Genomic DNA, 21,419 nt, shown 5'->3' with positions numbered 1-21,419 from the left:
TCTTGGGATCCCTAGGGATCCTAGACCACACTTTGAGAACCACTGGTCCAAATTTTAACTTAGCTGATTGATTGTTTTCCCTTGGGTGTGCCTGGATGGGTGTCTCTCTTTTCTTCTCCAACTAACCACTGATCCCCTTCCCCACTTCCATCTCTCTTTGAAGAAAGAGATGCAGATCCCTGTGCCCTGACAGAAGGAGGGACAGGAAAGCCTGCTCCCTGAAGCTTGAGAAACTTTCTTCTACTAGTTGGGCTGAGCTGCTAGAGTTCCCAATGAACCTCAATTGTACTGACCACTGGGGACAGATATCCTTTATTCAAGTAATTTTTAAAAATTAGTTATTATCCCTAAGACTGCACTGAGAAATTGTTTTGATGCATTTTGTCCATTGACATGCAGAAACATGTATAGCTCGCATTTATTGTGTATCACATGACTTATTAATAAATCATTTGCATAGTGACCAGTGTCATAATATTAGCAGACATTTATATAGCATTTCAAGGTCTGCAAAGCGCTGCTCATATTAACACTGAGGGAAGAGCCATCTTTTGAAGAAACAGACAAGTTAAATCACTTGTCCATGGTCCTACAGCTAGCAAGAGTCTGATGCAGGATTTGAAGTGAAGCTTTCCTAACTCGACATCCAGCACTCTAACCTCAAGATCATCTAGCAGCTACAGTGAACGAAGGGCTGAATATGGAGTCCAGAAGACCTCAATTTAAATTGTTGTTCAGTCCTTTCAGTTCTATCTAATTCTTCATGACCCCACTGGGTATTTTTTTTTTTTGGCAAAGATTCTGGAGTGGTTTGCCATTTCTCTCTCTAGCTCATCTTACAAATGGGGAAATTGAGGCAAACAGAGATCAGTGACTTGCCCGGGGTCACACAGCTAATAAGTGTCTAAGGCTGGATTTAAACTCAGGTCTTCCTGATTCAGGGCACTGCACGCTATTCACTGTGTCACTTAGCTGCCCTGTTACTAGTCATATACCCACAGGCAAATCACTTAATCTCTCTGTGCCTCAGTTTCCTCATGCATAAAATAAGGATAATAACACCCTTAGTAGCTACCTCATGGGGTTGTTGTGAGGCCCCAGTGAGATAATGCATGCCAAGTGACTTGTAAACTTTAAGGCAATAAGTGAATATCAGCTATCATTATTATATATACATTGCCTGGTCCCTAATAATCCTTAAGACCTAAGCACTGTATAAAGTTAGTAGGGTAACTGTTTCTCTTTTAAAATATGTTTATTCCTTGGACATTATTTGGGCCATTCCAATCTCCTTCTTTCTTGCCCCAGTGGAAAGTCATCTGGGCTTCCCCACACATGCCCTTGCAAGGACTTCAATATTCTGCTTAAGGACTTAAGCTGGTGGCTGTCTCCCCTAGGTCCAGTGGCTTGGGTCAGGAGATATTTATGTCGGCTGCTCAGCTGCCAGGATTGTCTCTGTGGTCTGGGCTGTTTACAGGTGAAAGCACAAAGTGAACTGATTTCAGGCTGAGGGAAGCATGTGCTTGGGTCCCCAAGGAAAAACTGCATAGCACTGCTTCTGGGGGCCATTTAACCAAACCAGATATTATGGAAATCAGAATCACCCTTTTGGTCTCGAGTTCCTTTGTGGGTTGGGTTTTTGGTTGTTGTTTTTTTTTCCAGTTCAAAATAAGGCTGGATTATGACTCAGCCCAGACTTAAAACCGCCGGAATGTGATCAGAGTAAGGAGGTTACTTATTTAAAGAATAGAAGGAATCTGGCAGGACATGAGGAAAAGTTGGCAGGGATAGAGAGGGTGAGCATAGCGCCTGGTGCGGCAGAAAAAATAAGGGATTGGGGGCCAAAAAGAACCCTGTTCAGATCTCTGTTGGGTCTCATTACCTATGTGACCTCTGGCATGTCACAGCCTCTGGAGTCCTTAGTTTTCTGTAAATGATCTTTATACTTCCTTCCATAGGTTCTAAACTTATGCTCTTATGAACCTGCCTCAGGGAGTGGGGCTCATTCTGAACTTCCTGATACTAATTCATATGGCATATGTGGAGAGCAGGGAGCAAGAGAGGCTAGTGTCCTAGTCTATGAAGTCCCTTCTTCTGACACTGCTCCCCATGCCTTCTTCCCCCCAGGATTTGGGGGCTCTTCTTTGGGGACATGATCTTTACGCTGTCCTGGCACACCCAGGAGTGTACTGCTAGGAGTGAGGATGTATGCAAGACACACTTTTAAGTTTAATCTACGTTAACATTTTCTCCACTATTTTCTTAAGTTTAGGCAATCAACAAAATGATAAATCAAACTCTGATTGTAGTGTTTGCTGATTTCCAAGGTATAAATGCTCACTGAAGATTTAACAATCTGTACTTTGGAGCCTGAAAGGGATGGCACACCCCTCCCTGTATTTCCCACACCTTTCTTTTGGAGTGACAACCTAAATAGAAACTTACCCTCAGGCTAGTCAGGAGTACCTAAGTTGGGTCAACAAATATTTTAGGGTACCTACTACGTGCCAGGCACTGTGCTAATGTCCTAAGCATTATGTAATGCTTAGGTCTTAAGGGTTACTAGGGGTAAGGTATTTATTTACATGTATATATATATATACATGTATATATATGACAGCTGATTCATCAGAGATATGATGAAAGGGGAAAAAAAATTCAACAGTCCTTGCTCTCAAGGAGATATAGCCTAATGGGGCAGACAATATGCAAAAAACTAGGTACAAACCAGATATAGACAGGACGTATCGAGGACAATCTTTGAGGAAAGGCATTCGCATTAAAGGTCATCTGGAAAGACTTCTTGTAGAAGGTGGAATTTTAGTTGTGACTTGGAGGAAGCCAGGAGGCAGAGATGAGGAGGGAATTCTAAGTATGGGGGACAGCCAGTGACAGTGAATGGAACCTAGAGATGGATTGCACTGTTCAAGGAACAGCAAGAAAGCCAGTGTCACCAGCTCATAGATGGAGTACCCAGAGAAGAGTAATTGTAAGAAAACTGGAAAGATGGACCTGGGCCAGGTGATAAAGGGCTTTAAAAGCCAAACCAGGGGATTTTAAAATATTGATCCTGGAGGTCATAGGGAACCCCTGGAGTTTATCACATATGAGATCAACAAGCTAAGGACCTGTCCTTTGGGAAGATCAATTTGTCAGCTATGTGAAGAATGTGGGGAGAGACCTGAGATGATGAGACCAAGCAGAAGGCTGTGGCAATAGTCCAGGTAAGAGATGAGAGCCTGCACCTCATCAGGGAAGCCGTAGTGTTTAGATAGTAGTCGATAGTTTAGTAGTAGTTCATATACGGGGAACAAGCGAGAAGGAGGAAAGAGAAACTCTCTTGCTTTAAGAGTAAGGAATGAAGGCATAAATGTTGCACAAGCAGCAATGACATAAAGGAGACAGTCCATTCTTGTCCTGATCAAGAGACATCTTCAGCCCTTGTCCACATCCTCCCTGAGCATCCCCTTAAAGGCTCATGATCTACTCAACATCTCCCACTTCTACAACTCACGCTCACCTCTCCCTCCTCTCAGCTCCTTTTCAATGGCTTCCTGGACCTTGTGAACTGAATTGGATGAGTTCACGTGCTATTCTTTTGTCCTCTGATCACAAGTTAGTGATTTATCACAGACAGATTATCCAACACTTGGTCCCTTCAGTGCTTCAGTAACCTATGATTAAATCTGTCTGGGGACTCTTTCCGTTGTCTCCCCATCATGATAACAGAAGGTCCTCAAGAGTCCCTATGGACTCCAAATTCATTACTTGGGAGTCAGTCTTGACAGTGAGCCTCTCCAAACTTAGCCAGGCTGGCTTTTAGATGACATGTAGTCCATCACTGGGCCTGGACTTGAAGCCTTTCCAGCTTGGCAGGTACAGCCTGACACAGCTTGTGTTCTGCAGCCTTGAAGCCTTTGAGAATCCAGCGGCAGCCCTATCTGAGTCAAGCTTTAATGGAAGTTTTATGATAATTATAATTTGAGTGGATGTTTTATTATATTGCTAATGTGTGTTGTGAGGAATCATGGTGTAGGGAGACAGACAGACAGACAGACAGAGAGATGAGCTGGAAGTTTGGAAGACCCAAGTTCAAGTTCCTGTTCCAACACATAATCACCTTTTGACCCTGAAAAGTCACTTTAGCCTTTTAGGGCCTCAGGCAACTTTCTAAAACTATAAATTGCAGGGGGTGGGATGGGCAGGGCAGATAGGGCTTGGGAAAGGGAATTTGCTCATCTAAGGTATTATACCTAACAAATCACAGGTCCATTTCAAAAAAAGAATGCACACACAGACACATACACACAGTGTCCCAAAAGTCTTAGTGCAATTTTAATTTCCAACTGATCTAAGACTTTGGGGCACTCTGTATATATGTGTGTGACATACGTGTGTATATTATGTGTATATATGTACATATATATATATTTGTACTACTTGGATGTATGTGCATTCATGTATGACTGTATGGCATATAGAGAAGCCACATTGTATAGATCAGGAAAGCTGGGGTCCAATTCTTGTCTTTGCCACATACTGCATAGATTCCACATCACTTGACCTCTCAGTGTCTCAAGAAACTTTCGAAGAACAGTTTGTTGCTAATTGACCTATTGGAATTTGTTGGGAGCTTCTTAAGATAATGAAGTCATTGGTGTGGACAAAACTCACCAGTGTATGGTATATTATAATGTCTTATTAACAAATTAATTCATGCATCTCGTTTGTGTCCCCACTTAGAAGACTTGTTCCTGAAAGGCAGCTAAGAAGTTAACTGGGGTGTAGTGGAAAGAGCACAGACTTTGGAGGCTGAAGTCCAAGGTTGGAATCCTATCTCTCCCACTTACTATGGGCAACTTCATCTAAACTTCCTGAACTTCCATAATTCTCTCTTTGAGATAGGTTGTTGTGCGTATGAAATAAGATAATGAAGGTCAGCTATAAGACTATTCAAATATCAGCTATCAGGTGATGTACTGGATAGAGTGTGGGGTCTGGAGTCAGAAGATCTGAGTTCAAATTCTACCTAAGACACTGGCTTTGTGGCCTTGGCTAAGTCATTTAACCTCTATTTCTCAATTTCTTCAACTGTAAAATGGGAATAATAATAGCACCTATCTAATAGGGTTATTATGAGGATCAAATTAATTAATATAGACAAAGTACTTTGCAAACCTTCAAGTTCTGTATAAATGCTAGCCATTATTATTAATGATCCTCTGGTATCTTTTAGTGTATCAGGATTAGATACATAGAAGATACTCAGTAAATACTTGATTTCAGGACTGATATAGGAGAGCAGGGGATAAAAAGATAAAGAGGGGATTAGAAGAAATAAAGAAGTAGAAAAAAAGAAAGAAACTAATAAAAAGGGTAGAGGAAGGTGTGGGGTAAAGAAAGAAACTTGGATCGGAACAATCCTTACTTATTGGCTCTGTAACAAACATTTTTTTTCCACTATCTACCTCAAAGGGTTGTGAGAAAAGCACGGACTTGTTGGGGAAAAAGTCCTGAATTTTGAGCAGAAAGTCCCCATTCAGATGGATCTGATATCATCCTTGTGAATATTCTCTTCGTTGAGGTGGATTATAATGCTTGTTGACTGTATAATTGTTAGCTAGTATTCTGTTAAAAAAGATTTTATTGAAATTTTTTGTTTTTTATGTAATTTACATTTTCCCCCTATATTCCTCCCTCAAGCCACCCCTCTAAAATAAGAATTTTTTTAAGGATAAATGAAAAGGGAAAAAATTTTAAAAATCAGCAAAACCAATCAATACATTAAAAAAACCTCCAACCCTAAAGATATATATGCAGTGTTTCAAACCCATGGACCCACATCTCTGTAAAGGAGTATATTCCTTTTTCTTCTCCGGGGATGTGGTTAGCTTATATCCCTATAAATTAATATATTATCACATTAATGATGAACAATGGTTTAATTTGCATCTTTTAAAGCCTGTTGAACTACAGAAATAATTTTGAACTAAAATATATTTTGAAAACTGTGTTTTAGTTATAATGACAGGTTAGTAGTTACTGGCCTTGGAGGCAAACTTTAGGGGAACCTTTCCCAGGATTTTCAAAAGATACTCTGCCTATACTTAGGGCTCATTGCTTTCCCCTATGTTTTTAAGATCTTGTGGATTTTTCTTCCCAACAGCTTTCCCCAAACGGTGCTTTTTCTCCCTTGCTTTGCCTGACCACACCCTCCCCAGAGCCTGCTGGTGGACCACTCCTTTCAGGCCTGTAAGATTAGAAGCATTCCCCACCCCTTCACGGCAGTGGCTAATGTCCCCTGGAGCTGGCTCTGGGTCAGAGGATGGAAGAAGCCTGCTGAGATTAAATACACCCTGGCCTTCTTCCAGCCCATCAGGATCCACTCTGCTATTTAGCACCCAGCCTGGCACTTGGTATTTCCAATGAGCTATTTTCCAGGACAGAGATCTTACTTAACAACATAGCATTCACTTTCCTAAAAAGCTACACAGGAAGCTAGTGTGTAGGGCAGCCTGGTCTAGCCAAAAGAGCATTAGACTTTATGACCTAAATTTGAATACTGACTCTGGCCCTGCCACCTATTAGCCATGAGATCACAAATGATTTCTCTTTCAAGCCTCAGTTTACTTATCTGTAAGGGAGGGTAAGGAAAGGGGAGGAGGTCCTATCTACTTCATCAGGGTAGTTTTGAGAAAAGTGCTTTGTATTTTGTTACTATCATAGACTTGTAAGCATGAGTTCTGATTATTTCTTGAAATAGTACAGTATCATGAAACAGACTGGACAGTAGAATCAGGAGACCCAAGTTCATGGTATTTGAGCTAGAAGAGGTTATTGAGATGTAGGATCACAGATCTGGAGTTAAAGTGAAGTGAGGCAGTGAGGTACTAGAAAGAGTACTGGACTTTTCAGTCAAAGGAACAGATTCAATAACTATCTCTGATGTTCATTATTTTGGTGACCTTGGGCTAATTACTTAACTTCCCAATGACCCAGGAATCTCAAGTGTTTCCTCACTCCAGCCTATCCTCTACTTAACTGTCAAATTAATAACTTTTGAATGATCTTCATGATGTCAAGCTCCCCTTCCCAATTCTACCAGGAATTTTTTTCCTCATGACTTCCTATAGGCACCCCAGGGTTTTAGCAGGTTTCTTTCTGTTTTGATGCTCTCAGTTTAACATATTAACACCTCATTACTTCTGTTATCTGCTCTATAATTCTATCCATCCGCTACCCCTTTCTTTCTGTGTTTAATTAACTGCGAGGTGTAGAAAACTAATTTCCCTCCTCTCCTTATAATAATATATAAAATCACTGATGTGGGTAAATGCATAATTGTACATATACATAGTAGAATTGTAGGACTGATAACACCATATTTAAGGTATCCTAGAAATATGCGTGTAGATATGGGTACTGGATATATGTCTATAGCCCAGATTTGCTCATAGTCTGGTCGCAACCTTAGATCCACTTTGAATAGATAAGTTACAAAGCTGGATTTTGTAGATGAGGCTGACACAGGGATACATCCTCGCCCCTCTCATGCCCCTTACTGCTAAGTAGGGTTCAGGACACCAGCTGATTCTCTCTCTGAGGCCTGGCACAGACAGTAAATACAGAGCAACTTCCACCCCCCATCTTCCCCAATTTGCATTTCCTCAATGGTGCAAAGAACTGGCTGAGGCTTTTAATAAACATGAGAAGGCAGGGCTCGGGGAGGGGTGGAGAGCAGGATGGTGAGGGAGGGAGACTGGGAATTCTGTACCCACTGCAAACCCACACAAGAGACTCTCACCCATTGACTAGGAGCTCAGGGCTGGCAAAAATTCAGAAGCCGAGCTTGTAGGAGAACATGTGCTTTCCCTGGGAGATTCTCCAGCCACCAGGCACTTCGGAAGGGCTCATAAGCAGCCGTCCTTGCGTGAGTTCCTTGGGCATGGCATCATTCCGGGCATGCCTACTCAGACAGCTCTGGGGCCAGTAAACTGTGAACAAACCTGTTTGCTTTGCCTGCGTATAGTACAGTGCAGCTCCGGCAGATAAGCCCTAATTGTTATGCAACTCCTTAGCATAAGCTCCTGGCATGACTCTTACACTTCACTTGGGCTAAGACCATCCAAAACAGCAACAAGAAAGCATGTAACGAAAGGCCAGGAAGAAGAGGACGCAATCTCCCTGGCCTTGAAAATTCTAGGGATCGGACAGTTCCTGACTTGAAGCCTCCAAAATGCTCAGTGTGATGTATTTTCTCCGGAGCTTCTTCAAGGTAAGGCAAGGAACTTTTCCTGGACTGCTCTGGGTTTCCTTGACTGGGCAGAAAAAGGGAGGGGAAGCGAAATCTTAGATGAAGAATGTGGGAAGTAGTTCATGGGGACCAGTGCCTGGAGCCTTTCTTCTGGCTGCAGTTGGGTAGGGTTAGAGCAGTTTGGTGTAATGAAGATGGTTATGTGCTTTAGTGTGTGTTTCAGTAGGCACCAAAAGGGGAGGGGAATAGGGTGGGTTAGGACTAGAGCCCCAACAAAATATGTTTCTTGGATGAGTAACCTATGGCAAGTATGTTGGGATAAGAAGAATAGCTGACATTTCTATAGAACTTTCTATTTTACAAAGAACTTTCCTTCTATTGGGGTAGGTGTTAAGACTGGTAACTTTTATTAGACAGGTAAGAAAGGTGACATTACCTGGTCATGATCACACTGCCAGTCAATATAAGAATCAGAATTCTAAATGAGGCATGTCGACTGACCCTACATCTGGTGTTCCTCTCACTACACCATGTTGCCTTCCCATCCAGTTATTCTCTGGGTACCTCCAAAATGCCAGGTACTTTTTCAGAATGAGTAGTTTCTAAGGAAGCTATCAGTCTTCAGATGATCAATCACCTTTGGTGTTTTTGAGTCTGCCCTGTTTGCCACACACATGGGTGGAAGCATAGTACAAGATAGAGAGATATTTGGGTTTCCAATGAGGGTCACATTAGAATTGAAAGGAATTACAATTTTAGACTTGGCCACAAAGGATGAATTATCCTTACCTAGTGATTTGAACTTTCTGGGAGCTAAGTTCAAATCCCACTTCCACACCTTATTACCTATGTGACTTTGGGATATAGTCTCTCTGGGCCTCAATCTTTATGGCCCGGAGTCCCTGCAAGCTTGAAATCTATAATCCTCTTCCATACACAGATTAGAGTTGAGATCACCCATGGCTCATGTTCTGGTTTTGCCTTTCTTTTTACCCCCTTTTGTTGACACAGTGCCTGGTACACCGTAAGGACTTCATAAATGCTTGCTGATGGATTGTTAATGGATTTCCACTATGCCCTTGATTATAGAGGCTTGACACTTATCAGAAGCTCCATTTCATTGCAGAATGATTAGAGACCGCTTTTGCAAAGTGAGCATTGCTAAAGTGCCTTGTCTTACAGAAAACTCAATGCCACCAATGAGGGCTGAATTACTTTCCTGGATAAGAGGACATTACAAAAGGTAGTTCTGTTAGCATGTACAAAATGAGAGTGATATAAAAATTTTCACTGAGAAGAAAAAGGACAGCCTCCAGGATGAGTTGGTCTGTCCTAATCAGTTGGTCTAAACTGCAATATGTGATAAAGAAGCCAATAGTCACCCCAAAGCCAGTTGTCCATGAAACTGTTGGCATTTGGAAGACTACTTCCCCCTTTTTTTCTATTTCCACTTCTCCTATCACCAGCCTTATCTCCTCCTTGCCTTTCTTTCCAGCTAGTCCTATCCCAACAGTGTGGAGTAATGACTATTGACTAATTTTTTTTAATTTTGAAAAGTCATAAAAGGAAACTCTCTTGATATGCAGCCACTGTGACTGACTAGGGCTCAGGGGTATAGAAATTGCGAGAATGTGAGGAGGATGTGAAAACATCTGTCACACAAAGCCAGGCTAGAATTTCAGACTCACAGATCTGTGAGGGTAAGATGAAGTTCAAAGCTTCCAGGGTAAGAAAATCCCACACTTGTCCTCTGGTCCAACTGTTCAGTCAGTACTGTGGGAGAATGTCCATGAAACAGCTCATCCATGATATTGTTGTCCTTGATGTTCAGTCATTTCAGTCATGTCCAACTCTTCATGACCCTATTTGGGGTTTTCTTGGCAAAGATACTGGAGTGGTTTGCCATTCCCTTCTCCAGCTCATTTTACAGATGAGGAAACTGAGGCAAACAGGGTTAAGTGACTTGTCTGAGGTTACACAACTGGTAAGCATCTGAGGCTAGATTTGAACTCAGGAAGATAAGCCTTTCTGATTTCAAGTCAGGCACTCTATCCACTGTGCCACCTAGCTGCCCCATCCATGATAAGCCTTCAACAAAATCATGAAGTACATACAATTTGTCATAGCAATGTCTCCTCTTCCTACTCCCTCTTATCTGAGTTCTCTTATCACAGGGGTTCTACTGCTAAGGTTACATCTACTAAGCTGTTAGTAATTGCATGTGGTCCTCTTCTTGGAAATATTCCCAATGAAAAAGAGGATTTGGTAAGGAAGACCCAAAGGAATATACTTCTAAGGAGAAGAATTTCTAATGGAAGCTTATTTATATAAGTTGAGGGGAGATATTTTTAGGAAAGGGAGCCTTCCCAGCACCCCTTAAATCATGCTATATTGACTGTACCTTGTTGTATCTGTGAATCCATCCTAGGGTCCTTTTAAATAGACAGGGCAAACCATTAACTCCATTTAGTGTTACCAATGATCTCTCACCAGAAAACAGAGAAGAGAACTTCGGGTTTATTTTCATCAGTAAATAGTCTTAGCAGTAGGCAGCAATGCAAACAGCCATGGTAAGAGAAATACTGTTGAACTCCACCTTTCTTGAAGAAGTTTTATCCCCGGAAAAGAAAATGAATACAGTAACTTAGGAGAAGCTTTCCATTAAAGGCAATCCTTGCTTATTTGAGTAGCAAATATCTGGGATTGATTAAGGACACAGGAAGATATTTCTGAAAAGTGGACTGATTCCTTTGTTTAGAAAGCAATGCCATTAGTATTCTCTTAGTGATCCATTATATTCCCTCCTATCACATCTAATACCATTCATGTTTCTTATGTATACATTGTCTAAGACACTAAGTTCACCCTATTCAGATCAAAGAATATTAGGGATGGGAGGGCTCATAGATATCATCTAGACCATCTCCCATTTTATATATGAGGAAATCGAAGTCTAGTGAAATTATAGAATCTAGTCTAAGTGAAATTATAGAATCTAGTCTAAGTGAAATTATAAACATGATTATACTAACTTTATGAGGCAGGGTTGTAGTGAATAGTGGTCAAAAAGTGAAAGGAAAGATAATTTTGGGTTAAATTAGGCAAGAAAAATTTCATAAAGGAGATGTGGCACGAAATAGATTTTATATTCAGTATCAAATAGTTGGATAAAAAGCAAAAATAAAAAGTAGTAAATCATCCAACTATTTCAAGATATCAAAATGTTTTGGAATTGTATAGAGGCGTTCCTTGGCTTTTCTATGTCAACATGGAGGTGAGAAACCATTAAGTAACAAACTCAGGACCAAAGCTCTTTCTCTGGGGGTTTATAATGAAGTTGAGAATGGGTAGTACATGAATAGTAATACAATGCTGGTATCGCTCAATATATTTTGAGATCAGACTTGAATTCAGGTCTTCCTGACTCTGGATCCAACACTCTATCCATCACACCACCTAGCTGCCCCCAAGAAAAAAATAGACTATACTTAATATATTTTCTTATAATGCATAGGAACAGGCACTAGGTCTGTGATTTCGGGGGTATAGGGCAATATTGGATGAAGAAACTCTCCCTACCAATTCAGATCAGCCCTTTCTGTGCAATTTATAATCTAATAGTTTAGTTTAGGACATAAAGTCATTTTCCTAGGGTTACACAACCACTTTGAATTAGAGGTAGACTAGAATGTATATTCTGCCTTTGAGGCAGATTCTCTCCTCATTACACCAAAATCTCTGCCCCGCCCACTTCTTTCTTTCACTTTCTTTCCCCTCCTTCTATACATAGATGTGTTGATACATATGTAATTCAGAGCTGGTTGTATAGAAATCATATACACACACATCTGCTTCTTCAACTAGATTCTTTAAAGTTCTTTGAAGGTAAGAATTGGTGTCTTTTCCTATATGCCCGTGAATATGGCCACCGAAATAGGCATTCAACAAAAACAAATAAGACAAGCAATGAAACCTGCATAGCCAGCTGTGAGTTACTTGGGGCAGGTTATCCCTTTTGCTATCTCAATAGGCCCCTTGTGCTGCATCTTCTTTCCACCTTCTGTGATTTAGGTACTTTGCTGTTCCAGAGAAAATAGCGAAGGGGGTGGGAAGGAAATGCATTTCAAAGTAGCCCATTCCCTTGTTTGATGACCACCTTAGAAAAGTAGATTCTAACTTGGCTGGGACATGCAGTAAGAGAAGGAGATTGTATGAGGTAAGGTTCTACAATCATCCAGATGTTTCCAAATATTCAAATGTCATAGTATATAATAGTATATGGAGTGAGAAGCAATGAATGTTGGAACTAGGGTAGTGTTAATAGAGATGGAGAAAAGAGACAAGATTTGAGAGATTTCAGAAGCAGATACGATAGATCTTGGCAAGTGACTGGATTTTAAACTGAGGGACAGAGCAAGACAAAGGTGACTTCAAATGACTGCTTTATTGAAAAGATTAGGGCGCCATTCAGAGAAATAGGTAAGAAGGAAGATATTGAGTTGAGTGTTCAACACATTAAGTTTGAGGGGCTGATGGTATATATTGGCAAACTGGAATTGTGTGATAGGAGTTCAGAGAGAGGTTGGGGATTGAGACACAGATTTGGGAGTTATCGACATGTAAGTAATCATTGAAGTCACAGGAATAAATAAGATTCTCAAGAGAGAAAGGGTGGAAAGACCACAGAAGTGAGATTAGGATAATTCATGGCAAACTGACTTTTAAGGAGGATAAGGAGCTAGCAAAAGATACAGAGAAAGAATAGGTAGAACCATGAAAGTTTAATGCCTCAGAAGTTAGGAGAGAAGTTATCAAATAGGAAGGGACAGGGTTAAATGTTACAGAGAAATCAAAGAAGAGAATAGATAAAAATATAGGATTTGGTAATGAGGAAGTCTGTAGTGACTTTGGAGAGAAAGGTTTTAATAGATTATTAGTGGAGATGAGACACCACTGGCACCATGGCGCAGAAATGGAGACATTAAATATAGTCTGTTTCTTCTTGGGGGCAGTTAAGTGGCACAGTGGATAAAGTGCTGGGCCTAGAGTCAGGAAGATATGAATTCATGTCTGACCTTAGACACTTACTAGTTGTGTTACCTTGGGCAAGTCACTTCATCCTGTTTGCTTCAGTTTCTCATCTGTACAATGAGCTGGAGAAGGACATGACAAACCACTCCAGTATCTTTGCCAAGGAAACCCCAAAAGGAGTCATGAAGAGTTGAACATGACTGAAGAAATGATTTAATAAAAAGAATGTTTCTTTGAGTTTGATAATGAGGAGAGAGATGGAATTTTAGCTTGAAGGGGTGGTGGAGTCAAGGACAAGTTTTTTTTATTCTTTTCAGAATATGGGAGATCTGAACATCTTTGTAGGATGTGGGGAAGGAGTCATTGGAAGAGGAGGGATATTGAAGATTTGTGATAAGAAATAATTGATGGAAAAAGTTCATGGAGAAAAATATAATGGGATGGGATCATGAGTAGAGGCTTCCTTCAAAAAGGAGGGTCACCTCTCTTTTTGAGTTTGAAGGTAAAGAGATGATAGATAAGGCTGTAAAGAGATGTTAAACAATAGAATGAGTACCTTATTAAGTAGTAAGCTCCTCATAGCTTCCTCTATAAATACAGGTCATGAACTTCTCTGAAATTTATAATTTTAGAGAGTTGCCTAGAATATGGAGAGATCAAATGACTTGCACAAAGTCATATAACCAGTATGTATCAGAAGTGGAATTTGAACTCGGGTCTTCCTGACTTCAAGGTCAGCTCTCTATCTACAAGAAAAACTTCCAATATTATTATTTTTAAAACTCTTCTATCTCTTCCCTCTACAAGTGTTCATAATGCTTAATATAATTCTCTTTGAAGGAAATCTGTCATGACCAGTTCCCCAAGACCCACTGGAATTGGGAGTACAAAGGGTTAACCCAAGAGAAAGTAACCTTGTCATAATAAGTCCTTTATATTTGAGCCTATGAACTAATCCATGAAGGAGGTAGGTGGCATAGTAGAAAAAGGGCAGGATGTGTATTCAGAATAACTGAGGTTGAAATCCCAGGTTAGTCATTTAGTCTAAGTTCCAATTTACTAATCTGTAAAATGGGAGGAATAACTGCACTTAACTCATAGAATTGTTGAGACCTGAGAGGGTATATGTCTATTTTTACAAAGGAAGGGATCGAAACTCAGAGGTGCTCCAGCCTATGCATGTTCACACAGCCAACAAATACCAGGGGCAAGATTGAAACCCAGGTCTTCTGATTCCAAGTCTAACATATTATCCACTGTCACATTGATTCTCATTATTTATTAACAGAATAATCCTGTATATCTGGTACTTATTTCTGTGGCTAACTTGTTGTTGGTTTCTCTCTATTAACAAACCAGATCTTCAGCTGCATCTATGTAGCCTTAGAGAATCACCTTGATTTTTCCTATGCCTTATAGAGTTAATAGCAATTCTCACCCCCTCTCTGATGCAGTTTTTCCAAATGTTTAATCCAAGGGGCAATGAAATACTTAGAATTAAGGAATGACAAAGATTCCACTCTATCGCCTTTAATTCTGAACTCTGGTAATAATTCCTATAGTGATTTAACTTTTTCAGAGCACTTTCAAATCTCATTTCCCATTGAATCCTCATGACAACCTTTTGAGGTAAATGATTTACCCAAGGCGGTGACAAGGGTAGGACCAAAATTCAGGTCTTCAAACTCCTCTTCTTGTATTTTTTATTTTTCCACACCATCTTTCATATGGGAAAATAATACAGCTTTGCCCCAGATAGCTAAGTTATTTCTTTGAGATTTCCAGGCTCCAATTTTCCAATAAGATACACAGCTCTTAAACATTTAATGTACCCAACATGAATTTTCCCAGATACTGGGAACAATTAGTGTGGTGATAGCTTTAGTTCCAGAAGTAGCAGATCAGCCGAGTAACTGTAGTGACAGGGTGCATTGTACCCAAGGCTCCCTCATTAGCTTGGGAGCAAAGGAGTCTGTGAATTAAATATAGTACTGGCTATGCTATGTGCAGTCAAAGTCACAGCTGTCTTCCGGCTGTCATGAACCAATATGGAGCAAAGAATGTATTAGGGAATACCTGGGCTGCCAGGCATGCTCTACCATGCCAACCATTCTTTGCCGTCTTAGCTTAGGTTCAATTTTATTGCCCCAATACCCTCAAGTACTCAAAGGCAGCCATGATCTTAACAATGTGGGTATCCACATCCAATGGTGCAGAACACAACCCATTCATGCCTGCTTGTGACCTATGATTCTTGTTCATATCCTCTCCTGAGCTTCCTAGTGTTTCTTAAAGTTTCCTAAAAGTCCAACTAATCAGGAATCAGAGGACCAGCCTTCCTGGATTTCCATGGATATTTCAAAGGCTAAACAGGCTGTGTGCTGGTTATCCCCCACCCTTATTGCATGACCATTCCATCTCTTTTTTTGTTCATACAGTCCTCTAATGGCATCTCTTAATCTAGGTCTTCTATTTGTAACTTGTCAGTTCACAGTCACTTCTCTGTTCCTTTCTATAACCATCTGGATGATTGATACTCATTTCCAATTCTTCAGAGACTGGAGTGTTTCATGGCTCTACAGTCATATAGCAATGCCCATAAAATATTGGTTTTTAAGAAGCTGGATCTTGGTTTCAGAGAAAAGCTTAGGGGCATTAACATTTATAGCTTTTTTGGTTCTTTTTAGTACCAACAGAGCTCACATATAGACAGTCCTTTTCACCAGGATAATAGTACATCTTCATAATGAAAATTGTATCTACAGGCAGGATAGGGATTCTCCTTATTTTGACAACTGATTTTTCTCTCAGTTATGCATTCTTTATTTACTCACTTTACACCAGCCCTGGGAAAAACTGTGAAGTTGATTCAATGCTATTTTATCTCCCCTGATGCTCAACTTCCTTCCCCTATTCGCAACCCTTACTTGTCTTCTATGGGCAATGGGTTCTCTATAGTCCATAGCTATAAGTGTATAGAGGTCTTGTAATGCAATCCTTCATTTTACAGGTGAGGAAGCTGAGGGCAGGAGAAGTCGAATGACTTGCTCAAGATCATATAGCTAGTTAACAGGAGAGCTGGGACTGAAACTGATGACTCCTGATTCCTAACCCAGTGGCCTTTTCCCTATACTACAAATAAGTACTCATCCTAACTCCAAAACTTTATTGTGAAGGAATCCAATCATCACACTCAAATGTGAATGACTGAAAATGCTGTGAAAGTCTCCTGGATACTTGGAGAAGGAAAGTCTGAACTGAAAGGAATGAATTTAGTGATGGTCTTATCTATCTGGTTCCACCTACCAATACCACCAAGGAAGATGAAATCTCATTGCTAGTTTCAACATAGATGATTCTTTTTACTATTAATAGGAATCTGGTTTAATCTTTCTCTATTCCCTTACTCCCTACTACCCAGGACTCAGTTATAACTCTATCTTTGGAAAAATCAGCTGGGGATGGGAAGTGAGACAGCCCCTTGATCAGTACAGTAAGGCTAGGAGAGAATGGGCTATCACCCAGAAAGTTTGGCTCATGCTCCAGTGAGGATTGAGAAAGAAGGTGAACCCTTGGAAATGGGACCCTGGGAATAGTGCCTACACTCAGCTCCACATATGCTACTGAAGGACCACCAAGCCAAATACTAGGGTGACAATTACCACAAGGAGGAAGAATGTTTCCCTAATCAGAGAAACAAAGCCCTCAGATGTCAATACCTCAATTCAGGCCAAGTTTCTTGGAGCTCTGTCCAAACTCTTGATTTTAGACAATGTGGACCCCTGCTAGGGAATCCTCTTTCTACTTCCTAGGATCCTCTTATCATTTTCTCGAATTGTCTCCCAAGACTCCCATCTAAATATCTAAGATCCCCAGGAATCTTGGTGTGACAATCATCTCTCCTCTTCCCCACAGCAATAGTCCAGAGACATAACCCTTGTGGAGGGATAACCAGACAATTACCTATGCAGGTGCTACAGCTCCCATCTCCTCATTAACCTTGGCTACTGAAGACCCAGAAAAGAAAGTTCTCACTACCAATGTCCTTAGCACAGTCATCATCAGAGGCAGATAAGATTGGATTAATGGAAATGGTATCAAAGAATATGCATTACCTTGGTTTTTCTACTGAAGTCCAAGGACCATCCTGCCTTTCCATGTGACTTGCAGTTGTAATATCCTCCATGTATTGTCCCCCCCATTAGAATGTTATTCCCTTGAGAACACGGACTGTTTTTATTTTTCTATAGGTAACTGTAGAGCTTAGTCCAGTGCCTGGCCCATAGTAAGCATTTGATAAATTAATTTTCATTCATTCATGTTTGGTACAAGAGTTGATGGATTCATAAAGGTAAAGCTAGAAGGGATTTAATCTAAATCCATCATATTACAGATAAGGAAACAGAGAAATTGAGTGGCTTGCCTAGGGTCATGTAGGCAGTAAGTAGAAGAACTGAGATTTGAATCTGCATCTTCTGACTCCAGATCCAAGACTTGTTCCTCTAGATGTCAAAAGAAAGGAGTCCCTACCTTCATCATTTGGGTTCCTGGGATGGAATGTAGAGTGTATGTGTAAAGCATCATACAGGGAAGAGGGAGTTCTAGCTCTGGTGTCATTGATCTGGAGTACAAATGCTGACTCTCTGGCTTCCTACTTACTACTCTGTTGCTCCTGAGTAAGTCTGAACCTCGCTCAGCCTCATTTTCCTTATCTGTAAAATAAGGAGGTTGGACTAGATGTTCATTGAGACCCCCTCCAGCTCTGACCCTGACTAGCTAATGGGCAAATTGCTTAACCTCCGAGCCTTAGTTTCCTCCTCTGATAATAATATCTGTAGTACTCACCTCACAGATCTTTTAGTTTATATAAAGTATTGTGTGTCAGTTATTATGGTGATAGTTCAGCTACATTATGGGTTAAACAGGCTTTTAGAGTTCTAGTAAACAGGCCCCGTGTTAAATCCTTGGCAACTTTATTTACCCCAGTCTTCTGAAATGTGGGATGAGGGTCCTAGCTGCACTTCCAATCTTTCAACAGCATGGAAGCAACTAAGTGTGGCACCTAGTGATCAAGAATAATTAGTGATCCAGAATAATTAGTTAAAATAAGAAGGTACCAGGCTGAGGATTCTCCCTCCTGCTTTCCTTCTCTCTCACACCTCCCAGCTCCTTCTTGGACAGGCCTTCCTCTGAAGTTCTCCTTAATCCTCTATGCCCCTAGTGACTTCTCCAGCAGCAGCCTCATGGTGTCCCAAGTTCTCCCCTGTAAGCAACCCTTCCTCCTTTGAATTACATTGCGAGTGCTAGTCCTAGGAAAGCTTTTTTTGTTTTAAAAATTTATATAAATTCTTTTTATTCCTTGTCTTAGATACTAAAGTTTTTACTTATGACTGCTTAGAGGCCAATATCAGTGGTCAGTAGCACTAAAAATGAGGTAAAAGACCACTGAAGGCGGGAGGAGCCTTTTAAATCCAAAGGTACTGACCAGGCAACAGAAGACTTCAGAGAGCTGGTAGAGAAAAAAGCTGACCAGGAGCTCTCTTTGACTCCAGAATAGAGGTTCTTAACCTTTTTTGTATGTGTCATGGCTGAAGAAAGAGCCTTTCTCAGAATAATATTTTCAAGTAATTTAAATTTATTTTTTTTCCCGTCGAAGATTAAGAACCTCTGCTCTAAAGTCTTTCCCTGACCTCTGGATTTGGTCTGTGAAGTTTGGATTCAGTCAAAGGGCCAGACTTGAGGACATAGAGAGCCATATGTGGCCTCAAGGCAGCAGGTTCCTCACTCCTGTTCTAGACATCTTGGATGTTACCTTGGTCTTTCAAATTGAGAACTATACCTTTTCATGCTGGCCCTGCTACTTCATGTCACAGTGACCACTTAAGCCAGCTACTTGACTGAACTCGTGTCTAAGTGTTTAACCTCTCTTTGTCTGGATATGTCCTTTAACCCTTAGTTGGTCAGGTGGTCCAGATGCATAAATGGCAAACAAACCAAAGCACATATTTGTAATAATATTCTAATAGAAAAATATATTCCAAGCTTGAAACAACCAGTTTACGAATGACCCTAGTCTATTTTAGATTATAATCTAGAAAGACCATAATGCATTTTAAGTTATAACCTAGAAAGATCATAATCTATTTAAAATCAGGGGCTGCCCATCCTTCTTGCTGGGCAATTAATTGTAGAAACTGCTTTATTTTATTGTCTTGTATTGATAGCTCTTGTGAGGAAGCCTGGTATAGTGGAAAGAATACCAGGATTGAAGTCAAAAGACCTGGGTTCAAGTCTTGGTTTAGCCACTTACTTCTTTTGTGGCCTCAAGAAGTCACTGAGCCTCAGTTTTTTTTCCCTCACATCTATAACATGGGGATAATAATACTTGTACAAGCTATTCATAAAGTTATTATGAGGATGACATAAAGTAATGCATGTGAAGGTGCTTTTTAATCATGAAATGCTATTTAAATGCCAGTTATAGCCTTTTGGTGTCTCTTATAGACTATACCTCTCACTAGATTTATGACCTTGGGAAAGTCTCTTCTCGAGTCTTAGCTTCTTCAACTGTAAAATGATGAAGGTTCCCTCTTCCCATTCTAAACCTCTGCGAGTATATGTGTTCATAGCATGTGTCCTGAACTAGGAGATAAACTGGACCATGCCTTACTTACACCTTTATTTACTTACCCCTTAGTAGGACTAGTTTACTGGTACATGGGAACAAGTCCTTATGAGCATGGAATACAATAGAGGAACCCAGGAGAGCTGAAGTTTTTCAAAGGGTCAGCAGAGATGCCAATGAAGAAGCAGCCTGGCTAGGTATTTACCACTCTAATGAGAACCAGGCTGGAAAAGGGACAGTAGCAGTCTTGGGATATCCTTTTTGGTAAAAGCCTCTGCTGCTTAGATAGCCCTAGGGAAAATGTTAGTCTCAGCTGGTCCACTTCCATTTGGAAACATTTTCTGCTGAAAAGCCTAACATATTTTGGCTGTGAAAAAGGACTGCAAAACCAACAGAGCTTAAAGAAAACAGCTTTACGGTAAATCTAACTTCAAGCATGTCCTGGAAAACTACATCAAAATCAAATGCTATAATGGAATCCTATGACAAATATTTTGGAAAAGGAAAGATTTGCCATAAGTCTTGAGCAATATCAATATGACTTTGTGTATATTGGATTGGCTTAAAGTGAGGTACACCTGTGACTTTGGGGGCTTTGTCTTTCAGGCTATAGATTATGATGATCCTTCTCCTAGTAAGATGGTATCATTCTGATGGGTCCTAAAGAGAATTGGCTCTGGCATTTGGCTGTTGGATCTCATGGGCAAGTAACTTAGAGGATTATAAACTTAGAGGTGTTAAAGAACCTTAGAAGGCATGTAGTTCCAACCCTTCTCCCTTTTTATTGATGAGGAAACTGAAGTCTAGAAAAATAACTTGTCCTAGGTCATTCAGACGCTAGAGTGAGGACTTGAACTCAAGTCTGTTGACTCTAAAACTAATGAATTTTTCCACTGTCCCATGGTGCCCCTCAAGTTCACCCATTCTGAATCTCACTTTCCTTGTCTGTAAAATGAGGACTATTTGTAAGACCTACTTAAGAGGGTTGTTATGAAGAAAACATTATGAAAACTTTCAAGTATTGTTAAATGTGATCTTATTACCATTTTCCTCACCCGGTGACTTCCAAATTTGGAGGAAAAGCTGCTTCTTTGGGGTTTTCTGGTCTAAAGCTTTGCACTTTCAAATGCCCCATTTACCTCTCAAACTAGAACCCGGAGTGGAACGAATTCAGAGCCCCCTAAAAGAACAAACCTTGTCTTCAAAGTGTAAACAAATCTGGCAGTCCCTGACAGCCCAGAGGAATCTGGGAGTGGGCCACCTACCTTTGATATCTACCCTGTTAATTTGGAAAGAGCTTGAATTCTTCAGCCTCAGGCTCTCAGCCATTTGCCTGAGAGATAGAGATCTCAGGAAACAAATACATCTCAGCTTTTTTAGGAGAGGAGGAGCTAGGGAGTGAGGGAGAGAGCACTTTTTGTTGGCTTTTCTAGTTCAGGGAGGGAGGTGCTTATAATTCATGAATCACTGGTCAGCTCTCCTCATTCCACTGTCCTCCCATGACCTTTA

General features: G+C 40.6%; 1 protein-coding gene across 2 annotated transcripts in view; it reads left to right on the top strand.

The window, feature by feature from the left end:
* ARHGEF4 (Rho guanine nucleotide exchange factor 4) overlaps window positions 1–21,419 on the top strand; it is a 501,611-nt gene that overhangs the window by 85,743 nt on the left and 394,449 nt on the right. The window contains exon 1 of one of the 2 annotated variants that reach the window (XM_072613487.1): window positions 8,139–8,275. The exons of the other annotated variant lie outside the window; for it this stretch is intronic. Within the exon in view, the coding sequence (XP_072469588.1) occupies window positions 8,237–8,275 (39 nt within the window). The 5' untranslated portion in view covers window positions 8,139–8,236. Of the gene's footprint in view, window positions 1–8,138; window positions 8,276–21,419 lie in introns of those variants that run through there. 2 annotated transcript variants of the gene reach the window in all.

The sequence above is a fragment of the Notamacropus eugenii genome, chromosome 5, assembly GCF_028372415.1.
Source record: "Notamacropus eugenii isolate mMacEug1 chromosome 5, mMacEug1.pri_v2, whole genome shotgun sequence".
Classification (NCBI taxonomy): Eukaryota; Metazoa; Chordata; class Mammalia; order Diprotodontia; family Macropodidae; genus Notamacropus; species Notamacropus eugenii.
The sequence above is the reverse complement of the archived record's forward strand: the minus strand, read 5'-3'. Positions and strand labels throughout refer to the sequence as shown.